This window comes from Bufo gargarizans, chromosome 1 (genome assembly GCF_014858855.1).
Source record: "Bufo gargarizans isolate SCDJY-AF-19 chromosome 1, ASM1485885v1, whole genome shotgun sequence".
NCBI classification, from domain to species: Eukaryota; Metazoa; Chordata; class Amphibia; order Anura; family Bufonidae; genus Bufo; species Bufo gargarizans.
The window spans coordinates 42334759-42356795 of record NC_058080.1 but is presented as its reverse complement, the minus strand read 5'-3'; the positions used below and the strand labels follow the sequence as shown (position 1 = coordinate 42356795).

General features: G+C 42.9%; 1 protein-coding gene across 2 annotated transcripts in view; it reads right to left on the bottom strand.

Annotated features, from left to right (window-relative positions):
• Window positions 1–327: 327 nt before the first annotated feature.
• LOC122926293 (cytosolic beta-glucosidase-like) overlaps window positions 328–22037 on the bottom strand; it is a 115647-nt gene continuing 93937 nt past the window's right edge. For both annotated transcript variants that reach the window (XM_044277690.1, XM_044277750.1), the window contains exons 4-6: window positions 19701–20503; window positions 17630–17753; window positions 328–774 (exon numbers count right to left, since the gene is read on the bottom strand). In XM_044277690.1, the coding sequence (XP_044133625.1) occupies window positions 575–774; window positions 17630–17753; window positions 19701–20503 (1127 nt within the window). In that variant the 3' untranslated portion in view covers window positions 328–574. The remainder of the gene's footprint in view (window positions 775–17629; window positions 17754–19700; window positions 20504–22037) is intronic.

Sequence of the window (22037 nt, the reverse complement as noted above, 5' to 3'; positions counted from 1 at the left end):
GGGGAGTAAGCTTCTGCCAGACAGCACTGGCAGTGGCTTATCTTTGAGATCAAAAGGATCGAACATGTTGAAATCTGACTTGCCCGAACCTTCTTTCCCCCAGCTGTTGGAAACCAGTTAGAGGTCGGAGTGTCCCTCAGTAGGTTTGGTCAACCATCATTTAATGTGTATCGCCTCTTACACCATTTTCTGGGTGACAACACCAGTCACAGCGAGGTAATAGGTTCCTCTGTTCTCACTGATTTCCTGGTAGACCTGTGTTTAGGCAATAGCCCAAACAGATCTAAAGAGTTAAAAGACACATTTAGGAATATATAGCAAGGTATTTTATTGGTTCTTTTCCCTTTTTTTCCCCTTGCAATGTAGTTGGTTAGTGGTACCTGGTATCTGACTGCCGTGTTCATGAAGTCTGAAGTAACTTTCCATGCATACGGCAGGGGCCAGGAGGCTAGAAATCAATTAGTATGTAAAAAAGAGCTGAAAAAACACTGTTCCATTGAAGATGACACAAGTGTGTTCTCCAGTATCTCCAAAAAAACAAAAACATCACAATAAGAGGAAGTTGGCACATATTCTACTTATAAATCAATTCATTTCCTTTTACTACTTTGGCATACTCAATAGCAGAAAAGTACGGCGTTCTTGGAAGATTCGGCTGGTTAAAATCCACATGGAACAATCCAAACCGAACACTGTAGCCAGAAATCCATTCAAAGTTGTCAAGTAGGGACCAAGCAAAATAACCTCTAACCTTCACCTCATCTTGTTTGATAGCTGCCAAGAAAACAGATGCAATGTGTTAATGATTATTATTACATACATCAGTACATTTTTCCCAGTTGTAAAATTGAAAAAGGATATAAGTATATAGCATATGGTGAGTAAGTAATGCAAAGCTATGAGTATTTATGATACCCTTTGTATAGTATAATACAAGCATTATAGTTTTATATTAAATGTAACATTTTATTTAGCGGATTTCTTAGGGCTCTTTCACACTTGCGTTGTTCTTTTCCGGCATAGAGTTCCGTTGTCGGGGCTCTATGCCGGAAGAATCCTGATCAGGATTATCCCCATGCATTCTGAATGGAGAGAAATCCGTTCAGGATGCATCAGGATGTCTTCAGTTCCGGACCGGAACTTTTTTGGCCGGAGAAAATACCGCAGCATGCTGCGCTTTTTGATCCGGCCAAAAATCCTGAACACTTGCCGCAAGGCCGGATCCGTAATTAATGCCCATTGAAAGGCATTAATCCGGATCCGGCCTTAAGCTAAACGTCGTTTTGGCGCATTGCCGGATCCGACGTTTAGCTTTTTCTGAATGGTTACCATGGCTGCCGGCGACGCTAAAGTCCTGTTTGCCATGGTAAAGTGTAGTGGGGAGCAGTATACTTACCATCCGTGCGGCTCCCGGGGCGCTTCAGAGTGACGTCAGGGCGACCCACGCACATGGATGACGTGATTGCATGGATCCCGTCATCCATGCGCATGGGGCGCTCTGACGTCATTCTGGAGCACCCCGGGAGCCGCACGGACGGTAAGTATACTGCTCCCCCGCTCCCCACTACTACTATGGCAACCAGGACTTTAATAGCGTCCTGGCTGCCATAGTAACACTGAACGCATTTTGAAGACTGATCCGTCTTCAAATGCTTTCAGTTCACTTGCGTTTTTCCGGATCCGGCGTGTAATTCCGGCAAATGGAGTACACGATGGATCCGGACAACGCAAGTGTGAAAGAGCCCTTACTTTTTTTTTTATAAAGGTGTAATTTTAGTGGCATTTTTTGCTCGTGGAAACAGTAAACAAGCTTGTTGTCAGACAGCATAATCTTCTATAATAGAGTGAAATGGTTACATTTTTCTACATCTGAATCCAGCAGCATGCCTAAACCACCAGAACAACAAGCTCTTTGCAGACACTGAGCAAGTAGGAATGTTGGGGAGATTTCTGCTGTGAAACCTGCAGAATAGTGAATGCAGCTCTAAACTATACACACAGTGTAACTAAAGCTGTCCGTACAAATTAAATGAATGCCATTTGAACCTGCCAATTTCGGCCAGACCAGACGATCATCTAATATGTATGTCCCCACTAGAGATGAGCAAATCGCTCAAAATTCTAATCGGATTCGATTTGGCTGAATCGGTCAACTGGTCTAAATTAATTCTACCCAAATCGAAAGTACTTCAATTGGCCTGGAAAATTTGTGTATGACATGGTCTCTTAGGGTACTTTCATCCTAGCGTTTAAGTTTTCCAGTATTGAGTTCCGTCATAGGGGCTCATTACCGGGAAAAAAATGCTTTCGTTTTGTCCCCATTCATTGTCAATCGGGACAAAACTGAACTGAACAGAACGCAATGCTCCAAAATGCATTCCATTCTGTTTAGTTGCGTTCCCAGACCGGAGAACAAAACGCAACATGTTGTAGTTTGCTTTCCGTCCTGAGATGCGGAGCAAGACCGATCCGGCATGACCCCCAATGCAAGTCAATGGGGACGGCTATGTTAAAGATAAAACAACCGGATCCATTCATAACAGATGCAGATGGTTGTATTATCAGTAACGGGAGGGTTTTTTGCTGGACCCTGCCGCATCCAGCAAAAAAGCTAGTGTGAAAGTAGCCTTTGAACTCATATTTTCTCTCTCTTTATTCTCATCTTTTTTTTTACTAATCTTTTCAATTTCTCTCACTTTGTCCTCAACATTTGCCTGAATCAAATTGCCAACAAGTCGGATTCTGATGCAACTCAAATTTTTAGCAGATGTTGAGGGAAAGCCGAGAGATTTCCTGCTGGCAGGTGTCTGGCAGTGGGTTATCCCCCACTCCCTATTTAAAGGACATGCATGCTCAGCCAAATCGAGCGTACAGATGTAGCCAGCGTTATTTTGTGTTGCGTTAATGCATTAATCCAGTGAAAACATTGGTGGATACATCTGTCAGAAGAAATAGCCGTCCACCGCTTTTGGCAAACGTATGGCCGCCTTCAGAATCAGTACGAGATAAGTGTTCACACATTTGCAACTTTTTTTGCAAATACATTCTAGATGTAAAATTGTGTTCATGTCGTAAAACAAATTATATGATATTTGTAGTTAATGTAATCTTCTCAAGAAAAATGTTTATCCAACAAATAAGAGCACAACTACTCCAAATACTGTAGAAAAAAAACCACACATCCAAGTAGAACTTCTATAATCCATCCAAAGAAACCGAGAAAAAAGGCAAAGAAATGTAATAGCGTGATATGCCAATATGATTTATGAAGCACTGAGGCAGTGAAAGTAAAGTAAAAAGCAACCTTTGTGTGCTCAACTTCTCCTTAAAACTGAGTGGAATTTTAAGATAACAGACAGAATGGAATGACTGTGGATCCAAGGAAACTGGAACAAATGCGATAAGCGCTGCTCTTCTTAAGTTTCAAGAACATTCACTCGTACCTGAAGACTATATTAAGAAGAAAAGAGCAGGAGCGAACAGGCGAGATGTATCACACTATTCTTAAGGTGTCTCACTAGCTACATATTACTTAAAGCATTTGAACATGTTGCAAGACCCCCGGCTATAATTACTGTGTGATTTAGAGGATTCGGGAGGTGCTGAAGATGCCATTCAATAAAAGACGTTATCTGGCTGTGACAATGCAGTTACCCTGTCAGGTTAAGTGTACTCCCGACATAGAGGTACGTTAGCCCAAAGGAAGCCAAAAGAGCGTCCCTTTAGTCTCCGTCTGGCATATAAGTATACGTAACACTAACATACACTTCTCCTTTACATGGGACACCGTGGGTGACAATGCCACTATGTGGTCTCTGTCAGAATCATCTGCTGGGACGTTATGATGTGAATCATGTGATGAGAAAAGATCCTCGAGGGCTTGACCAATATGCTCCAAGAATCATCTCAAAGGATGGGTCACATTCTCCATGGTTTCCATGCCAAAAAAGCATCTGCCACCTTTCCTGACCTGTCTGATCACAATGGTGTTAAAATAATCTGTCAGAGGAACAACCTGCTGCAATTCATCGCATGTGGCACAGCCGGACACTGCCTTTCTCCACCGGAGCCACTTGACTATGATGGGACCTGTTCATGGCATCAGTGCATGGTTTCTGCTGGTGCAAGCATAATTTTTTTTGTCCAGCCGAATCCCGGCATTAGTGTCAGAAAAAGGGCAGATCCCGGCCAGGCCCCATTATGGTCAATAGGGCCAGGCAGTGCTCCGGCCATTTCTGGCTAGGCCGGAGACGATGATGTAATGTTTTGAACGGTAGTGTGAAACCAGCCTTAGGTTACTTTCACACTTGCGTTGTTGTTTCCCGCTATTGAGATGCGGCAGAGGATCTCAATACCGGAAAAATACATTTCCGTTTAGTCCTCATGCATTCTGAATGGAAAGAGATCCGTTCAGAAATGCATCGGGATGTCTTCTGTTCCAGCAGCATTCCATTTTGTGACCAGACACCAAACCGCTGCAAGCTGCGGTTTTGTGTCTGGTCATAAAAAGGGGTTCCGGCACTAAAAACTATGTAGCCTAAAAAAAAAAAAAGATCTGTCACCCATTGACTTTCAATGTATTTAGTGATGTTTTTTTTTCCCCGTTTTCATTGCACACAACCGCATCCTAACGGAATGGAGGCCTCCTGATGTGCAAAATCAAAACAGATCCGTTTAATTCCGGTATGGAGATCCTCTGCCAGATCCCAATACCGGATTTACCAACACAAGTGTGAAAGTAGCCTTAGTAATCAGTTTCACATGAAATAACAATACTGCAGCGACTTTTCTTAGAATGCTGGGTTGTTCCTCTGTTATTCCTCCTGGGATGGTATACAATAGATAGATAAAAGAGTGTTACCGCTTCTATGTTCATAAAGCCTGCCCGTACACAAACTTGACAACATTTCCTAGGAGGAACAAGAGAGGGGCAGCCAAAATGCTGAAAATACGCTTTACATCGCTATGACTAATGGTGTGGAGTGCTTCCGAAACATGACAGCGGTATGAAACAAGATTTTGTGGATGTATCATTGGTATTTCAAAAAAGGATGGACCTTCCTTTACCATGAACCCTGGGTGAATTGTGTCAATTACAAGTTAAACTCGTCTGGTCAGGACTAAATCTGTGAACAGGGTCGGGAGGTGATGGAGATCTGGTTTTCCATTCATGCATTTCACTTATCAGTCCCTGTCCCCAATGGGACTTGCAGTATAATTCATCAATCTCTAAAGCCAGTTTCACACCTGCGACTGATCCGGCATACAATGCCAGGAATCAGCTGGACAAAAACCATTGCACACAGAGGTTTTTGTCCGACCGATTCCCAGTATATTTGTCGGGTAGCGGCCAGATCTCTGCCTAGTCAATAGGGTTCATTGGGCAGGCGGGAAAACCAGAGAAAAACTCTCCTTTCATCACCTAATCCGAAGAGCGATCCAGGACTACTGCACAGAACCATGGTCAAACATTTTGGGTTTTGCTAAGCTGATCTGTCTTTCCTTTTTCCATCACCCCCAATGCTATATATATATATATATATATATATATATATATATATATATATATGAGTGCTTTAGAGAAAAATGCTCTAAGTGAATGTCTTCCATAATTGATGGGTCTGCTTTGAATGCTACTTCAGATGGCATCAGTAGATTAAAGCCACTTACTGAAGATAATCACCACCATCAGCAGCACAGTTTAAAATATTCCTCAGACTGGAAGATTCCTATAATTCATCCTGAGCTTCCTGGTTCGTTAACATAAAGCTAGAGATACAGAGCTGCTACAACTCCTGGCAGAAGAGCAGCAAAGAGAAAAAAAAGAACACAATAAAACTGATGCATAAGCCATTCAGGATTTGTGAATAGCTTGGTGACAACTCCTGTTGGCACTATAATGGACGCCATGATGTGTTGTCACACAAGACTGGTAAAATGGTAGTAGGGCATATGCCTATGTCATATTACAGCTCCTATAGAAGTCTATGGAATCATAATGTAGTCCCATATGTTTTTGTATTTCACGTGAAGTGTATACACCACGTTCTGTGGGATGCTGTATATGGCGGACAATAGGCTTCATGTCAATATTACATTACTCAACGTGAAAACTAGTAAGGACACTGCTGTTTTCTGGGAAGATTCCATAGAAATATTTCTAACTGCTTTTCCAAAAATGTGAAACAATGCAGAACAATGTCTGACAATAGATCGCTTTTATGGAATGTCACAGTGATTGGCTGAGCGAGGCTTTCCTAGTGTTTCCTGTTGTGTCAAGGCAGGACAGGAAGTACAGAGCAGAAGGGACTGCAACAAAGGGGGGGAATCGATGGAGGTGAGTATAACTTGTAGTTTTAGTATGTTCTAGACAGTTTTTATATTTAATTTGCTTTGAAGACCACTTTAATGTCCCGGCTGGTGGTGTACAGTAGAGAACAGCCTGTAGTACAATCAACTCTTTGTCTTCTAAAATACACAAAAGTCAGTCTTACAACTCCTACCTCCTCCCCTCAACCACAAGGTCTCTAAGGCAATGATGTATACTCTCTACCCACGTATCCCATAGGTCTAAATATCTGTAGGATGGACCTCCACTCCCATACATTTTTCATCGCACTCAGCCAGCCAGAATCCTACTCCATACTGATGATGGACAATCACCCAGCTGTCTACAGATGGATATTTGGTTTGGTTATTTTCTATTGTCATGTCCCAAGACTTGTTAAAAAGTCAGATTTTGACTCATAGGGAGCAACTTCCACAAGGCGCGCTAGCGAGATGGTTCTCTTTGGGAACCTTGGGAGATAACACTTTGCGTATTGTTTTTCCAAGGAGCATTGCCAAAAAGTCACCATACCACGGAGCACTTCCAGTAAGTTTCCCTACAGGGCTGGTCTCTTAAAGGGATTCTGTCACCTCCCCTAAGGCAAAAAACGATTTAAAACCAGCCATGCAGCACAGCTTACCTGGATTAGGCTGTGCTGTTCAATCTTGAAATCCGTCCAGCAGTTAGTTCAAAAAACGAGTTTGATCAATGAGGAAATGCGTCCTGAAGGTGCCCAGAGGGGCGTTTTTTTCTTCTGAGAGAGCCCAGTCCCGCCCCTTTTTCAGTGCCCAGCCCGCCTTCCTTGTATTTTCTAACTGCCGCCCCCAGCCTGCCACAGCCTCTCCTGCCTCTCCTCCCCCTCCCTCACGCCGAACGAAGTCTCGCACAGGCGCAGTACCCACTGAGGGCTGCGCCTGTGCGATCATCAGGAGACTGAGGGCGGCAGCTTCATCTTCGTCACTGGGCATGCGCCGAGCCCAGTGACGTCCGATGCTCGCTCTTCCCTGCTGACTGAGGGAAGAGCGAGCATCGGACGTCACTGGGCTCGGCGCATGCCCAGTGACGAAGATGAAGCTGCCGCCCTCAGTCTCCTGATGATCGCACAGGCGCAGCCCTCAGTGGGTACTGCGCCTGTGCGAGACTTCGTTCGGCAAGAGGGAGGGGGAGGAGAGGAAGGGGAGGCTGTGGCAGGCTGGGGGCGGCGGTTAGGAAGTAAAAGGAAGGCGGGCTGGGCACTGAAAAAGGGGCGGGACTGGGCTCTCTCAGAAGAAAAAAACGCCCCTCTGGGCACCTTCAGGACGCATTTCCTCATTGATCAAACTCGTTTTTTGAACTAACTGCTGGACGGATTTCAAGATTGAACAGCACAGCCTAATCCAGGTAAGCTGTGCTGCATGGCTGGTTTTAAATCGTTTTTTGCCTTAGGGGAGGTGACAGAATCCCTTTAAAGGATAGCTAGTACCCTACTTAAGCTACACCATATGAGCAGAAAAACTAAATTCTGGCTGTGACAAATCCCCGATACATAATGGACAACAATATCTTGCAATGGGGTCTGTCAGGTTTTATGGTGTCCATCATTTTACTAGAAATGTGATGCAAATGTGAACAGGGCCTAAGGAACCACAAAAAGCTGTGAAGTTTGTGAGAGTATGATAAAGACCAATATGTGCCATTTCAAGGGTGACTGGGAAATTGCTTGGATGGACCAAGATATTGCTTAAATTAGCTCTGTCCTGGGTTTTGCATCTTAAAATAGTGGACTTTGAAACAGTATCAGATAGGAAGCCGGACAATCTCTTAGACTTCTTTGTTTCCAAAGACAACAAGTCTCTCTATGCCAAAAGATCAATCTAAAAACTGCTGACACATCACTTGATAAACATGGCATATAGACATTTAGAAGTCATGTCGGCCTTCATAGTCCAACATAGTGACTGATAGCCTTCCCCGTATGTGTGTATACAGACATAGCTGTCAGTCACTTGTTAGGACCGCCCACTGGACTCCTAAACTCAGCATGAGCAGAAATTGACCTCATTAAATGACAACCTATACTGAATCTTTCTTCATAAAACTAGATATCAATCTTCTCAGCTCCTCCTGCTCTATAACATTCTGCTGGCAGACATGACTGCATTTTCATGGTGACAGGTTCCCTTTAATTAACACTCAGGAGAACACACTGGGAATTGATAAAGTTAAAATCACTTCCTTATGAACAACGTATCCTAATAAGCAATATTAGGGAATTGTACAATCTTTTTAAGGCTACAGGCACACAGTCAGCTTTTCTGAATGCAGTTTTGGAAGCCAAAACCAACAAAACTGCATCAGGAAACCTGTCCATGTGGCTGTACCTTTTTGAGTCTCTCATGCCACAAGATCAACCCACAAACATAGACATTTCTCCTCTTTACGCCACCTCATGGATGTCTTACATTTAAACTTGCTTTGTGGCAAAAAAAAAAAATGTCATGCATGTTGAGACTCCTCTTAGCCACTGTCCAGGTACGGTAAGTGTAGAAAGTCGTCTTAAACACATAATAAGTTTGCCACATGCAGTATAATCTACTTTTCTGATGAAGGTTGATTAGAAAGGCCACTTTAAAGAGGACCTGTCACCACTCCGGACATATCTGTTTTAATAGCTTCATGCTTTCCCCTTGTAATAACAATTCTGAGGCATCTATTCTTATGGCTCTATGTTGTGCTGTTCCTTTATTATTTCTACTAGAAGTTATGAATGAATTGCTAGCAGTCTGCAGTAAGGGTACAGAGGGGAGGTGACCAGTAGGGGGCGTGTACCTGCACAGTCTGCCACTATCCAATCAGTGCTGCCATTGTCAGACTGTGCAGGTACACCCCCAACTGGTTACCACCCCTCTGTACCCTTACTGCAGACTGCTAGCAATTCATCACACCCGACGAAGTATGAATGGGGGCCTAGGGATACAGTTGGTGTATGAGTTGAGTAACACTCCTATATTACTAAAGTTACTAGTCCAAAATCATGGTGACAGATTCCCTTTAACATGGAGCCACAGGAACTCTGCATGTTGCCCTACCAGTTTCTATCAGGTGATGTATGTACAGAGCTATTCTCCCACAGTAACTCAGCTTCTACGGGAGAAAGCTTAGTAAATAAGGCATCTGATGAAAATTGGAGGCATAGGGAGGTAAAGCCCAAAGTCCTTCCATAAACAGAGCTATAATACAGCTAACTGCATGAAGCCATAGACTAGGGCGTGTGAGATTTAGCATTTGGGGGATAATATATCTCTTATGGGGAGCGTCTAATTGGCATGCATAGTCTTACAGGCCCAGCAACGCTCCTCTGGAATTCTGGGAAGAGGGCATACAACTATGTTCTTAGCAAGCTTAGCCTCTAATGCTACCAGATGTAAGGCAGCTATCCTATAAGTCAATGTTTGACCCTTGAAACAGACTTGTATGATAACTAAGCCAGCACATCATCTGCAGACAGCTGTTTCGGGGTGATTTTGCATGACATCTTCTGCAAGTTAGTGGAGTAGTCTATTGCACCCGCTTAACAAGGGCCTAAACTGGGCGCAGTTCACTGACAAAGCCTTCCAGACTGAGGTGCCATATAGTCATGACTCCTTTCGACATAAGGCCATTCATATATAATAACATAGAGACAGATTCCCAAACAGGAATGGAGGAGCCGCTCTATCTGGTCCCCTTCTATGAGGACATTCAGAATAGTACTTGCTAGCATGTCACGACTTTGGAAGTGCACAAATACTTTGTAAGAAGTTTTGGGGATCATTTAGGATACTTTCACACTTGCGGCAGAGGACTCCAGCAGGCAGTTCCGTTGCAATCCGGACGCAAACGGATGTATTTGTCAGACAGATCCGGATGCGGATCCGTCTCACAAATGCATTGCAATACTGGATCCATCTTTCCGGTTGTCATCCGTAAAAACAGATCCAGTATTTCTTTCTTTCTCATTTTTAAAGGTCTGTGCATGCAGAAACACTTGGGGCGGTATCCGGCATTAATGCATTTCAATGGAAATTAGTGCCGGATCCGGCATTCCGGCAAGTGTTCAGTATTTTTGTCCGGAGAGAAAACTGCAGCATGCTGCGGTATTTTCTCCGTACAAAAAATGTAAGAGGGACTGAACTGATGCATCCTGAACGGATTGCTTTCCATTCAGAATGCATTAGGATAAAACTGATCAGTTCTTTTCCGGTATTGAGCCCCTGTGACGGAACTCAATACCGGAAAACAAAAAACGCTAGTGTGAAAGTACGCTTAGCTGGAGCACAGCAGCCCTGGCGTCTCCTGCCCCTCCAGCGCATTGGCTAAATCCTCCCCAAATTCTGAATTTATTACATTTCAGCTCAGGGGAGTGAAGCATTGAGGCTTCTTGTGACTCAGCACATGGGTTTCAAATGTCTCTTTTTTCGGATGCCAGCTACATGTTCCTGAAAGAAGGAACGGCGTGTGTTTGTGTCTGATTGCAGCAGAGGCTTGTGCCGTACCTTCCACGCATCCCCGGGATGTAAAAGGATTTCATGAGAGATGTGCTTCCGTTTAGAACAAAGCTGTCCTTGCTGCATGCAGAGGAGCTCTCATCCCGCATTTATTACCGTCATTTATATACATTGCCTATGTTAATGAATGGAAAGTTCGGGAAAAAGCTTTTTATTTAAGTGAAGACATTTTTCATATCGGCTTAATCTCCCTTTCCTAGAACAACTTTTGAACAGGTGTACATGCTTAGCATCTAGAAGTCGGGCACATTCTGTAGGAATCTCAAAGACGCCGGCTTTAATCCTTTAGATATAGCACTGGAGACGTGGAAGAACACTGCCCTCTCCAGTCTACGAGGAGGCACGATGGAGATAATTACACGTATCACACTTTCAAAACGATAAGAGTAATGTAATGTTTTAATCCAGAAAAATCTGCAGGGTATCATGCGGTATCTATTCCGACTTAGCATGCTGAGATATGCAGTTCCACAACTGACACAATAAAAACATTGGCAGCTGAAAGGCATATGCACACAGTAGTGTCGTTTTTGTGGCTTTTCATGCAGCTTTTGGTGCATTTCCTCACCAAATCAACACCAAAATCTGGATGTGTTACTTGCACATTTTGTCGTGGATTCTGTTGCAGATTTGGTCCAGATCTGTACATTGCACAGGGTGAAATCCGCACAAGCAATTGACATAACGCTAATTTCACCGCAGGTCAATTTTATGTGGAACATTTCTGCACCATATACATGACATTTTGAAAATCTCATCTACTTCGCTGGTATTATATCATGTTGTGGATTTTCCACCCAAGAATCAGCGGAGAAACATTCTGCCAGTCAACGTAACACTGACAGGCAGCGAAAGTATTATGTAAGTGACCAGAAATTGCCTAATGAGACAAAAAAGCGAAATTAAGTTCAAGAAATTTTTAGAACATAAAATCTCCATGCCTCCTCAAAAAAATAGATTTTTTTTTTAAACATAGAAAAAAATTTAAATATAATAGTATCACAACTATGGCTCGACATGTAACAATTGGGTCTAACCAGAATGGACATACTTGGTACTCATATGTCTGTTCTAGCCGGATATTGATGACCTGAATATTCTCCTCCCAGAAAACCCTGTTAGACTATCCTGCATATACACAGGCTGTAGGCTTCTACGTGGCCCCCCGCAGGAGGGACTGTCCCCATGTGTCTGTTTTTTTTTTTTTCTGTTGGAATTTTTCTGAGATTTTGATACTGATGACCTATCCTCAGGGTAGGTCATCAATATCTGATCAGTGGGGGTCTGACGCTCGGCTCCTGTGGCCTACTCTCAGCTTACCAAGCCCAGCGCCGTACATTGTATAATGGCTGTGGTTGGTATCATGCTCAGCCCCATAGAAGTGAGCACCGATGCCTTCTCAAACAGCTGGATCGGTCAGACCACCACCGATCAGATACTGATGACCTATCAGTATCAAAATCTCTGAAAACCCCTTTAAAGGGGCTGTCCAGCCTCGCTCTCTCATCTGATCGGGCATTGCTGCACAGCTGTCTTTCTTGCTGTACAACAGTGTCTCTTCATGACGGATGTTGGACTGGGCTGATTAACCCCTTTAATGCTGAACCCCAGAATAAGAATAAATAGCATATAAAGTTTTAGGTAAATCGATTTAGCAACTTTTGAATAATTTTTGAGTCATTGGAACAATTTTAAACTTCAAGAAATGGGAACACAATAGAGTTCACCCAGGAACATACTTTTTGTCAGGATCCATTCAGCTTTTCTCAGGCATTTATATTTTTTATCTTCACCATCAGACCAATTTTTACACTTTTATGTCAGTCACTATGACAAAACCTGATTTAGATGCAGTGCATCAAGGTAATAGCTAAAGTGCCTAATGGTGACATTAGAGTGTACTTCTCTGTTACAATAAAAAAGGACAATATAAGGTGAAGAAGATGTCCTGGGATTAACAAAAGTGCTTTTATGCATAAGGCATAAACTACATAAGCAGGCTTAGATCAATATCCCATGGTTGTAACATGGACGCACTTCACTCAGACCTTCAGCAGATCCACTGAGCTAAACTTAAAGGGAACCTGTCACCATGAAAATGCAGTGTAATCTGCAGGCAGCCTGTTATAGATCAGGAGGAGCTGAGCAGAGCGATATATAGTTTTATGGGGAAAGATTCTGTAAAGCTTGTATTTTATACATTTATATTCCTGCTCATTCTGAGCCTTGAGGTCCAGTAGGCGGTCCTATCAGTGACTGACAACCTTCCCTCCTCCCCTGTGTATACAGAGAGAGCTATCAGTCACTGATAGGACCGCCTCCTGGACTTCAAAGCTAAGAATGAGCAGGAATTTAAATAAATGAAATACAAGTTTTACAGAGTCTTTTCCCACAAAACTATATATCAATCTGCTCAGCTCCTTCTGCTGTATAACGTGCTACCTTCAGCCCAGACATCATATTCAAAGTGACAGGTTCCCTTTAAAGTGGTTAGCCCATGAAGAGAAAAAAATAACATATCTTGAGAAATACTAACTGTTATTTTAACCATATACATTCAAAAAAACACTGCTCTGTGGTGTAATTTTACACTCAAACTATCTGGAGGCTTTGTCTCTTCCCTTTCAGTGGGTGGACAGCAGCTCATCAGTTACCTGTAACTCCAGAAGTACACTGCAATGAGCTCTCCCCTGCACACACACAGCACCAGAGATTCCAGTAATATATAGCACTATGACATGTAATACACTTTCCTTCCTCACTGTTTTCAGAGAGATCTAGCTATGTATTTCTATAAATTTAGAAGTATGGACCCATGTATGAAAGATGTCTACGCCACTTCACTATGAAATCACTATGGCAGCACTGAGGGGAATGGAAGCTACTGAGCATGTTGGTCCACCACTAAATACAGAAGAAGGTGGATCAGAATTTCGGTCACATGAGAAATGGCAGGGAGAGCTACCAAAGAGAAAAATAAAATGCACATGAAAAAACAAGCAATATTTTTATTACAATATATTTGAAATTGCAAGGTAATGCTTTACGTGGGATAGCCCCTTTAAATCAGCATAGAACCCTTAGCCCAAAATAAAATTGGGGGATTATATTTTAAAACATTGGGCATCTTAACCCAAGTTTTCTCAATCTGATCCATTCATGCAAAGCTGCTACGGGAGGACCACATTGTAAGGAACAGGTTTTGAAGTGGGATTTCAGTTTCAGAAAGAAATTATAGTAATTTGCATAATGGACATTAATACATAAATAGGGAGTCTCTTCTCCCTGCGTCCAGCTCTTTTTAACATGAGGGACATTTATCCAGACGGGCGTTCTTATACACCAGTCTTGATCTCCCTGCGTTGGAGTGAGATGCGCCTTATTTATTAGGAGGCAGAAACCTCTTGATAAAGTAGGCTACTTTCACACTGGTGTTTTGGCTTTCTGTTTGTGAGATGCGTTCAGGGCTCTCACAAGCGGTCCAAAACGGATCAGTTTTGGCTGGGAGCTCGAGTAGACTTCAGCTAAGGGAGCATTCACACGACCATATAAATGGATCCGCATCCGTTCCGTTCCTAAAATTTATTTCATGCGTCCGTATCCGTTGTTCCGTTCCGTGGCCCTGCAAAAAAGATAGTCCGGTTGCAGACAAGAATAGGCATTCTCTCTATAGTGCAACGCACGCGGAACACACACAGCCGGTATCAGTGTTTTGCAATTTGCAGACCGCAAAACACTTACGGTCGTGTTTGCTCCCTTAAACTTACACCAGTTTCTGGCACAAGTTATAGTAAATCCGGCAGGCCTTACTAAGACCGCCAACTCCTGTGAGGCCCCACCACTTCTCTTATAACGTTAGAAAAGTGGCAAGAAGCTTAAATAGTTGCAAATTAGGGACTTTTTTATGCCGCAATAATAGCGTAAAATTCTATGTCCCTCTATGTTTTCTCTGAAATGTCACAATGTTTCAGTGTAATACTCAGCTCTTTGTGAGGTTAGGTTCTGTTGGTTTGTCATGCTGTCCAGAAATAGGTTCCCTGGTCATGCGATGTCCACACAGGTACAGTACAGTTATTGAGCGTGGCATAGTTTATGGTGTGTCACCCTGCTGTGTTTATTATATTAGGCCTCTTTCACACTTGCGTTGTCCAGATCCGTTGTGTACTCTATTTGCGGGAATTACACGCCGGATCCGTAAAAACGCAAGTGAACTGCAAGCATTTGAAGACGGATCCGTCTTCAAAATGCGTTCAGTGTTACTATGGCACCCAGGACGATATTAAAGTCCTGGTTGCCATAGTAGGAGCGGGGAGCGGGGGAGCGGTATACTTACAGTCCGTGCGGCTCCCGGGGCGCTCCAGAATGACGCCAGAGCGCCCCATGCGCATGGATGACGTGCATGCAATCACGTCATCCATGCGCGTGGGGCGCCCTGACGTCACTCTGAAGCGCCCCGGGAGCCGCACGGACGGTAAGTATACTTCTCCCCCGCTCCCCACTACACTTTACCATGGCTGCCAGGACTTTAGCGTCCCAGCAGCCATGGTAACCATTCTGAAAAAGCTAAACGTCGGATCCGGTAATGCGCCGAAACGACGTTTAGCTTAAGGCCGGATCCGGATCAATGCCTTTCAATGGGCATTAATTCCGGATCCGGCCTTGCGGCAAGTCTTCAGGATTTTTGGCCGGAGCAAAAAGCGCAGCATGCCAAAAAACGTTCCGTTCCGGAACTGAATACATCCTGATGCATCCTGAACGGATTTCACTCCATTCAGAATGCATTAGGATAAAACTGATCAGGATTCTTCCGGCATAGAGCCCCGACGACGGAACTCTATGCTGGAAGAAAAGAACGCAGGTGTGAAAGAGCCCTTAAAGGGACATTGACACGCAAAATCAGCATATTTAGTTATATATATGACATTACAGGTCTTATACAGTCTATTAAAAACATCTAAGTATCCCCCCTGTCCACCTTATAAATACCGAAAAATAAAGTTTTATAACCTGCCTGTCTCGTCTCCAATCTGCCCAAGGGGCAGCGTTTCATCTCAAAATGCGCCCAGCCAGCCGCTCCCAACTGCCGTTCTGAAGCCCAGCGTACAGACCCATGTAAAACGGCCGGGCGCAAGCGCAGAAGATTAGATGTGAACGATGCCAGGAGGATTCAATTGCCCATGCGCAGGATCGTGACTGGGGAGAGTTGTAGCCGCCGCCCAGCGAAGTGAATATTGATGAGCTGGGCGGGGCTTCAGAATGGCAGTTGGGAGCGGCTGGCTGGGCGCATTTTGAGATGAAACGCCGCCCCTTGGGCAGATTAGTGACGAGACAGGCAGGTTATACAACTTTATTTTTCAGTATTTATAAGGTGGACAGGGGGGATACTTAGATGCTTTTAATAGACTGTATAAGACCTGTAATGTCAGATATATAACACAATATGCTGATTTTGCGTGTCAGTGTCCCTTTAAGCAATAAGCTATGTTGCACTTTTAGCACATATGTTACATTGTTTCTTTATGCTAATACTGTTATTGGTATACTGTTCTGTTATTCTTGTAATGTCTACAGCTATTGAGCTGTGTTCTGCAATGTGTGCCCATCACATGAACGGAAGATGTAAACAGGGAAGATTCATATTAACAGGTTGTCTGACCCCCAATACCAATTTTAGTTATGGACTCGAAAGTGTTTACCTTAAGAAAAAAAAAGGCACCCACCTATTCCTTGGTGCTCTCTCCTGAGCTGAGGCTCTCGTAAATGTTCCTTCTGGCCACTGGCATACCAAAAGTGTGATGTCTCGTTCATTTACTGGCCTTGGTGGTAACAGGTCTCCAAGCGGTATATGACCACAATGACAACCACACATCACCACTGAGGCCAGTGTATGGATGCAATGGTGCAGGTGACCCCGGACCAGACATAAGACTTCCGGTCTGCCAGTGGAGTGGGCTGCAGTGAGAGAGAAGTAGAGAGACAGACACGCACAGATACTGCTGGAGCTAATACTAAGTATAGCAAGTTATATCTCAACCCAAGTGTTTTATTCACATCAATTGTGTTTAGTATTTCTCTACAATGTCCTATATGGTGCTTCTGAGTGAGTAAGAGCATTAGAGAGCAGAATCTCCAATCTCCATGTGTAGTCTATGGGAGACATCAGATCCCTAGTCTCCACCCAGCAGCTCAGGGACAAATGAGCCTGCTAAAAAGGAAAGGAGCTAAAAATGCAAAACATATGTATGCTTATGTATATGATATATAAGTTATATAATGGTACATGTTATTCCTCATGTGCATACACACGGCAGATTATTCTGTAAAATTATTCGAAAGTTTAGGCATGTTTTAGTCATATGTACCCACAAATAGTACCAATGAAAACTACAGCTAGTTATGCAAAAAACGCCCTCACACAGCTATAGCAACAGAACAATAAAACCCCAAAAAACAATAGTAGGATAGCATTGTAATCCATTCCACCAATATATAATAAAAGGGTGCTCTTAAAAATGACAACTCTTTGTGTGAAAAACATAAATGTAGATGGAAAATTTTAAAAGTTATGGTCTTGGAAGAAGGGAGGAAAAAAATGATTGCTGCCATACTTGTCTTGGTCAAGATGGGGTTAATCAGTGTGATAAGTAAAGCAATATGACATGCAGATATCCTCCACATCACAGCAATATTACTTCAGTCTTCAGGCATATATACAGTCCTACTATTACACAATATACTTTCCCTTGTGAACCCATATATTATGAACAAGTCTCACCTTTCAGAACTTCTCCCAAAGTTTCTTGAAAGTATCCCCATCTGTGTGTGTCTTGGAGGACTGGAGAGTCATTCTGAGCAAATCCATTCTCGGTGATGTAGATATCTGGGTCACCAAACTTGTCCTAGGAAAATACATGAGGACCATGAGTAGCTAATGGTCTTTATCATCAGTAATATCTGTGTGATGATATTTGTGAGGGATTCAGGTATCAATAGTGGTTGAAAAACATCAAATGCTGTGTAGTACGTAGTTGCATGCTATAGTTTATGTTGTTGTAGTCTTGTAGCTACAGTATAGTAGTGCAGTGAAGCCGCCATCCAATTGAGAAGACCTCCAGTGATCGAGAAACAATTTTTCTCTGGCAGGTTTTCAATGCCTTATATCCCAAATATATTGGTGCTCAGTCTTGAGTGGACCAGCTCTCCAGAAGGCTATTTTTCCACGCAATTTGGAAGTTTTATAATTTTTTACCATTGCATGCAAAGGTTTTTGTATATGAAACCCAGCATTTATGCTGGAAAGCAGTCGGATCACCGGTAGCCTCATTACAGTCAATGGGGATCTGGCGGTGAAGTAGAATATGGCAATGCTGGATCCAAGATCAGGGAGGCTGTTCTGTGCCAGAACAGCCTACCGGATCTCCATAAAGGAGATGTGAATGTAGCCTTACTTACAAATAGTCCATCCTTAAGATGGATCATCAATATCAGATCAGAGGGGACCAAATCTCACACCTCTGCAGAACAGCAGTTTTCAGAAGCTTCTGAGCTGGAACAGGAACCTGAACTACACATTCCTGTTCACAATGCAATTGCCATGCCTGGACAGCTTAAGGTCCTCTGTAGTTCTGGTGCCTAGTTCTAGCGCCGGAGGTTCTGAAAAGAGCTGACCAGCAGGGGTGCCAGTAGTTGCACCCCCCCTCCCACCCACCAATCTGATATTGATAACCTATGCTAAGGACAGGTCATCAATACTTGAGTCACAAAAATCACTTTTAATGCATAAAGGGAATCAACAAGGCATAAAGGGAATCAACAAGGTAAAAGAGGAGAGAATATTTAAAAGAAGAAAAACTGCTACAAGAGGACATAGATTTAAATTAGAGGGGCAAAGGTTTAAAAGTAATATCAGGAAGTATTACTTTACTGAGAGAGTAGTGGATGCATGGAATAGCCTTCCTGCAGAGGTGGTAGCTGCAAATACAGTGGAGGAGTTTAAGCATGCATGGGATAGGCATAAGGCCATCCTTCATATAAGATAGGGCCAGGGGCTATCCATAGTATTCAGTATATTGGGCAGACTAGATGGGCCAAATGGTTCTTATCTGCCGACACATTCTGTTTCTATGTTTCTATGATTAGATTAGTCATCTAGAATACTTAATGTAAAAAAAATTTTTTTATATGTCTACAGGCCCTAGTGATCCCATGAAAACACTTCTTGTTCTGATCTCTTACAGGTTCACAGGGAAGTCATAGCAGATGGGCTCACAACTTGTATCGTATGTTCTCATAAGAGACAAGCTGCCACTAGGAGGCCCTGACACCGGCGGACTCCCCTCTCCCTATCAGACAATTTGAGCTTGCTTGTGTACGTGGGAATCGGCAACAGCTATCTAACTTATCTTGCGACTTTAAAGAGCATCTATCATCAGGATAAACCCTATTAAACCAGGCACAATGCGTGGTAGAGTTCATCCTGATGAGTAAAAGGATACCTTCTTTATGTATCTCAGTTGCACAGATGTATCCAGTTTAATGATAGATAAATTAGGTCTTTGGTGTACCGAGGGATGGGGCTAAGCCCCTCGGTGCACCAGGGCCCCTCCATGCTGCACCTTTTACTACCCCAACTGTCCAATTGATTGACAGGGCCAAACATCTTACCTAGCCATGGCATCTTACATCTTTCTTCTAGATGGATGGTTCATACATACTTAGCTAGTATTATAATATTACCCAAGGCCAGTACCTGATGCTTCAGTTAAATGATCTAATATTGTACAATACTCATGTATAACTGGTGTTGTCTTTTATTCTATATATTACCAGTAGTAGAAACTCCATACCTTTATATAAGCCAACAGTTTACGTATGCCCCAAGGAACAACAGCAAGCCATTCCACTCCAGCTTCAACCCATTCCGGATCCTTTATTCCTTCTGCTCCCATGTCGGAGCTATAACTTGGTCCACTTTGCTTTACATTGAGAGGTTTGACTTTTCGAGTAGTATAATAGTTTAGGCAGAAGAAATCGGCTGAGCCTCTTATCATGTTTTTTTCTTCATCTGTGAATTCTGGAAGTCTAGATGTCAGCAATCCTTGTTCTTGACTCTTTCTGGAAATCTCCAATTTCATCACTGCAGGATAATCCCCATCAACGAAGATCGGCTTTGCAAACCAATCGAGCTCAAACATTAAATATCTCTCACGTGCTTCTTGATCATCTCTAGAATTAGGATCCAAAGGCTCTGCCCAATCAGAATTCAGAGCAATGGAGACAAATCCTTTTTGCTTTTCTTTGAAAATGGTGGTGTAGGCATGCCATGCTTTGGCATGGGCTATGATCATGTTGTGAGCTGACTGATATGCACCAAAGCCTGGTTCCTTTTTTCCTGGGGCAATTATGCCCAGCTCATAGCCAAGCCTGGCAACCATAATTGGCTCATTAATAGTAATCCAGAATTTAACTCTGTCGCCAAAGGTAGAGAAGCAAAACTTTGCATATTGCTCAAAGACCTCTGTCGTCTTCTCCGATTTCCATCCACCTTGATCCTCTATGGCTTGAGGCATGTCAAAATGATAGAGCGTCACCAGTGGAGTTACATTCATGGCAAGGAGACTGTTGATCAACTTGTTATAATAATCAACCCCTGACAAAATGATAGCAATATCTTAATACGCGATGCAACATCATGGCATAACAATCATACCACTATTTTCAGAAATTCTATTTTTGTTAAAAAAAAAAAAGTAGACAGTTTACCAGATAAGGGTATTATTCAACATGTCTCATAAATGGCCCTACTGACTCTATCCTCTGAGTGATACATGGTGGCTCAGTATGACATTATTGGGTCTTGCCTAAGTTCAGAGTAAGCAGTGAACAGAGTTGGCCACGTTGGCTATTTTTTTTAAAACCTTTAGTCTCACTAAAATCCATTGCTTTGTTGTTTTTCTATATGACTCTACTATGTTCACATTTTTCAGATCCAGTCAAGTCCTGTATATCAATACTCACAAACACCCTGACTAAGGGAAGCATCTTATACAAGGACAACTTATAAAAGGAGCTGCCAAGATTATTCACACCTCCATTACTCTTCCAAAAATATGTTGTCTTCGGAATCAACCATTGCAGATAGGTGCAATGACTGAAGAGCTAAATGAAGTTCGATCAAGCACATGGTGTGTCATAGGATGTTCCTTTTCAACAAGCTAGTTTGTTAAATGTCTCTAGTGCTAGAGTCACCCATTGTAATTGTATGCGACTTTCAAGGAGACTGAAAGTAAGGCTATCCACATGAAATAAAAGGGCTTAGCCAACAGCCATCTCTCCCAAGCCCCCATACACTTTTCAGCTCGGCGGGAGCTTGCATGTTTTCTGAAAGTGGAGAGAGGAGAAAGCCACTGCCACACACCTCTGGCCGCGGCTTCCTGAGAAAAAAAATGATTGGGCACGTTGAAATCCAGCAACCCGATTCTTATCACCCCTGACATCTGCCGTCTAGGTTGCCTCATAAACATTACACATTAGATGGTCATTACATGGTGAGTTCATCTGATGTATATAAAACAAATCAGTTCTTCATAAATGTACATAAAACAAATCAAATCCCAAATGATTAGTCCTGAATTGATCTGTTTTATATACAATTCAATTATGGGATTTGTCATATTTCATGATTTTCATGTTGTTCTTTGAGGCTACTTGTCTTTTCATTATTTTGTACTCATCATCTAGATTACAGCATGCCTAGAGAAAGGACATTTATTATATACGTTGTCTCCAACTTTTGCTCCATAGGTGCTGAGAGCATCGTCAGTGCACTTGGCATCCAGTTTTATCCATAGTCTGTCTGGTGAGCTACTAATATATTAACTGAACGAGAGCAGAGGACAGACACTACACAGTGGACAGCGCCTTCTGCATCTAATATAGTTTCCAGTGCCAGTGGTTGGGACACCCCCTTTAAATCCAGTGAGACCCCTTTGTCACTGAATATATGCAGAAGAAGGCAGCTCTTATTGCTCTTCTGGGCAACCTGACTCATGACTAACTAGGCAGATATGATGTATTCATGGATAGCTAGATATATGTGCCATACAGGATTCTGAAAAAGCTGTGTAACACTCTCTGTGGGAGCTGTAATGGCAGCCATTTTGGTTGTCAACCAGATTCCAAAA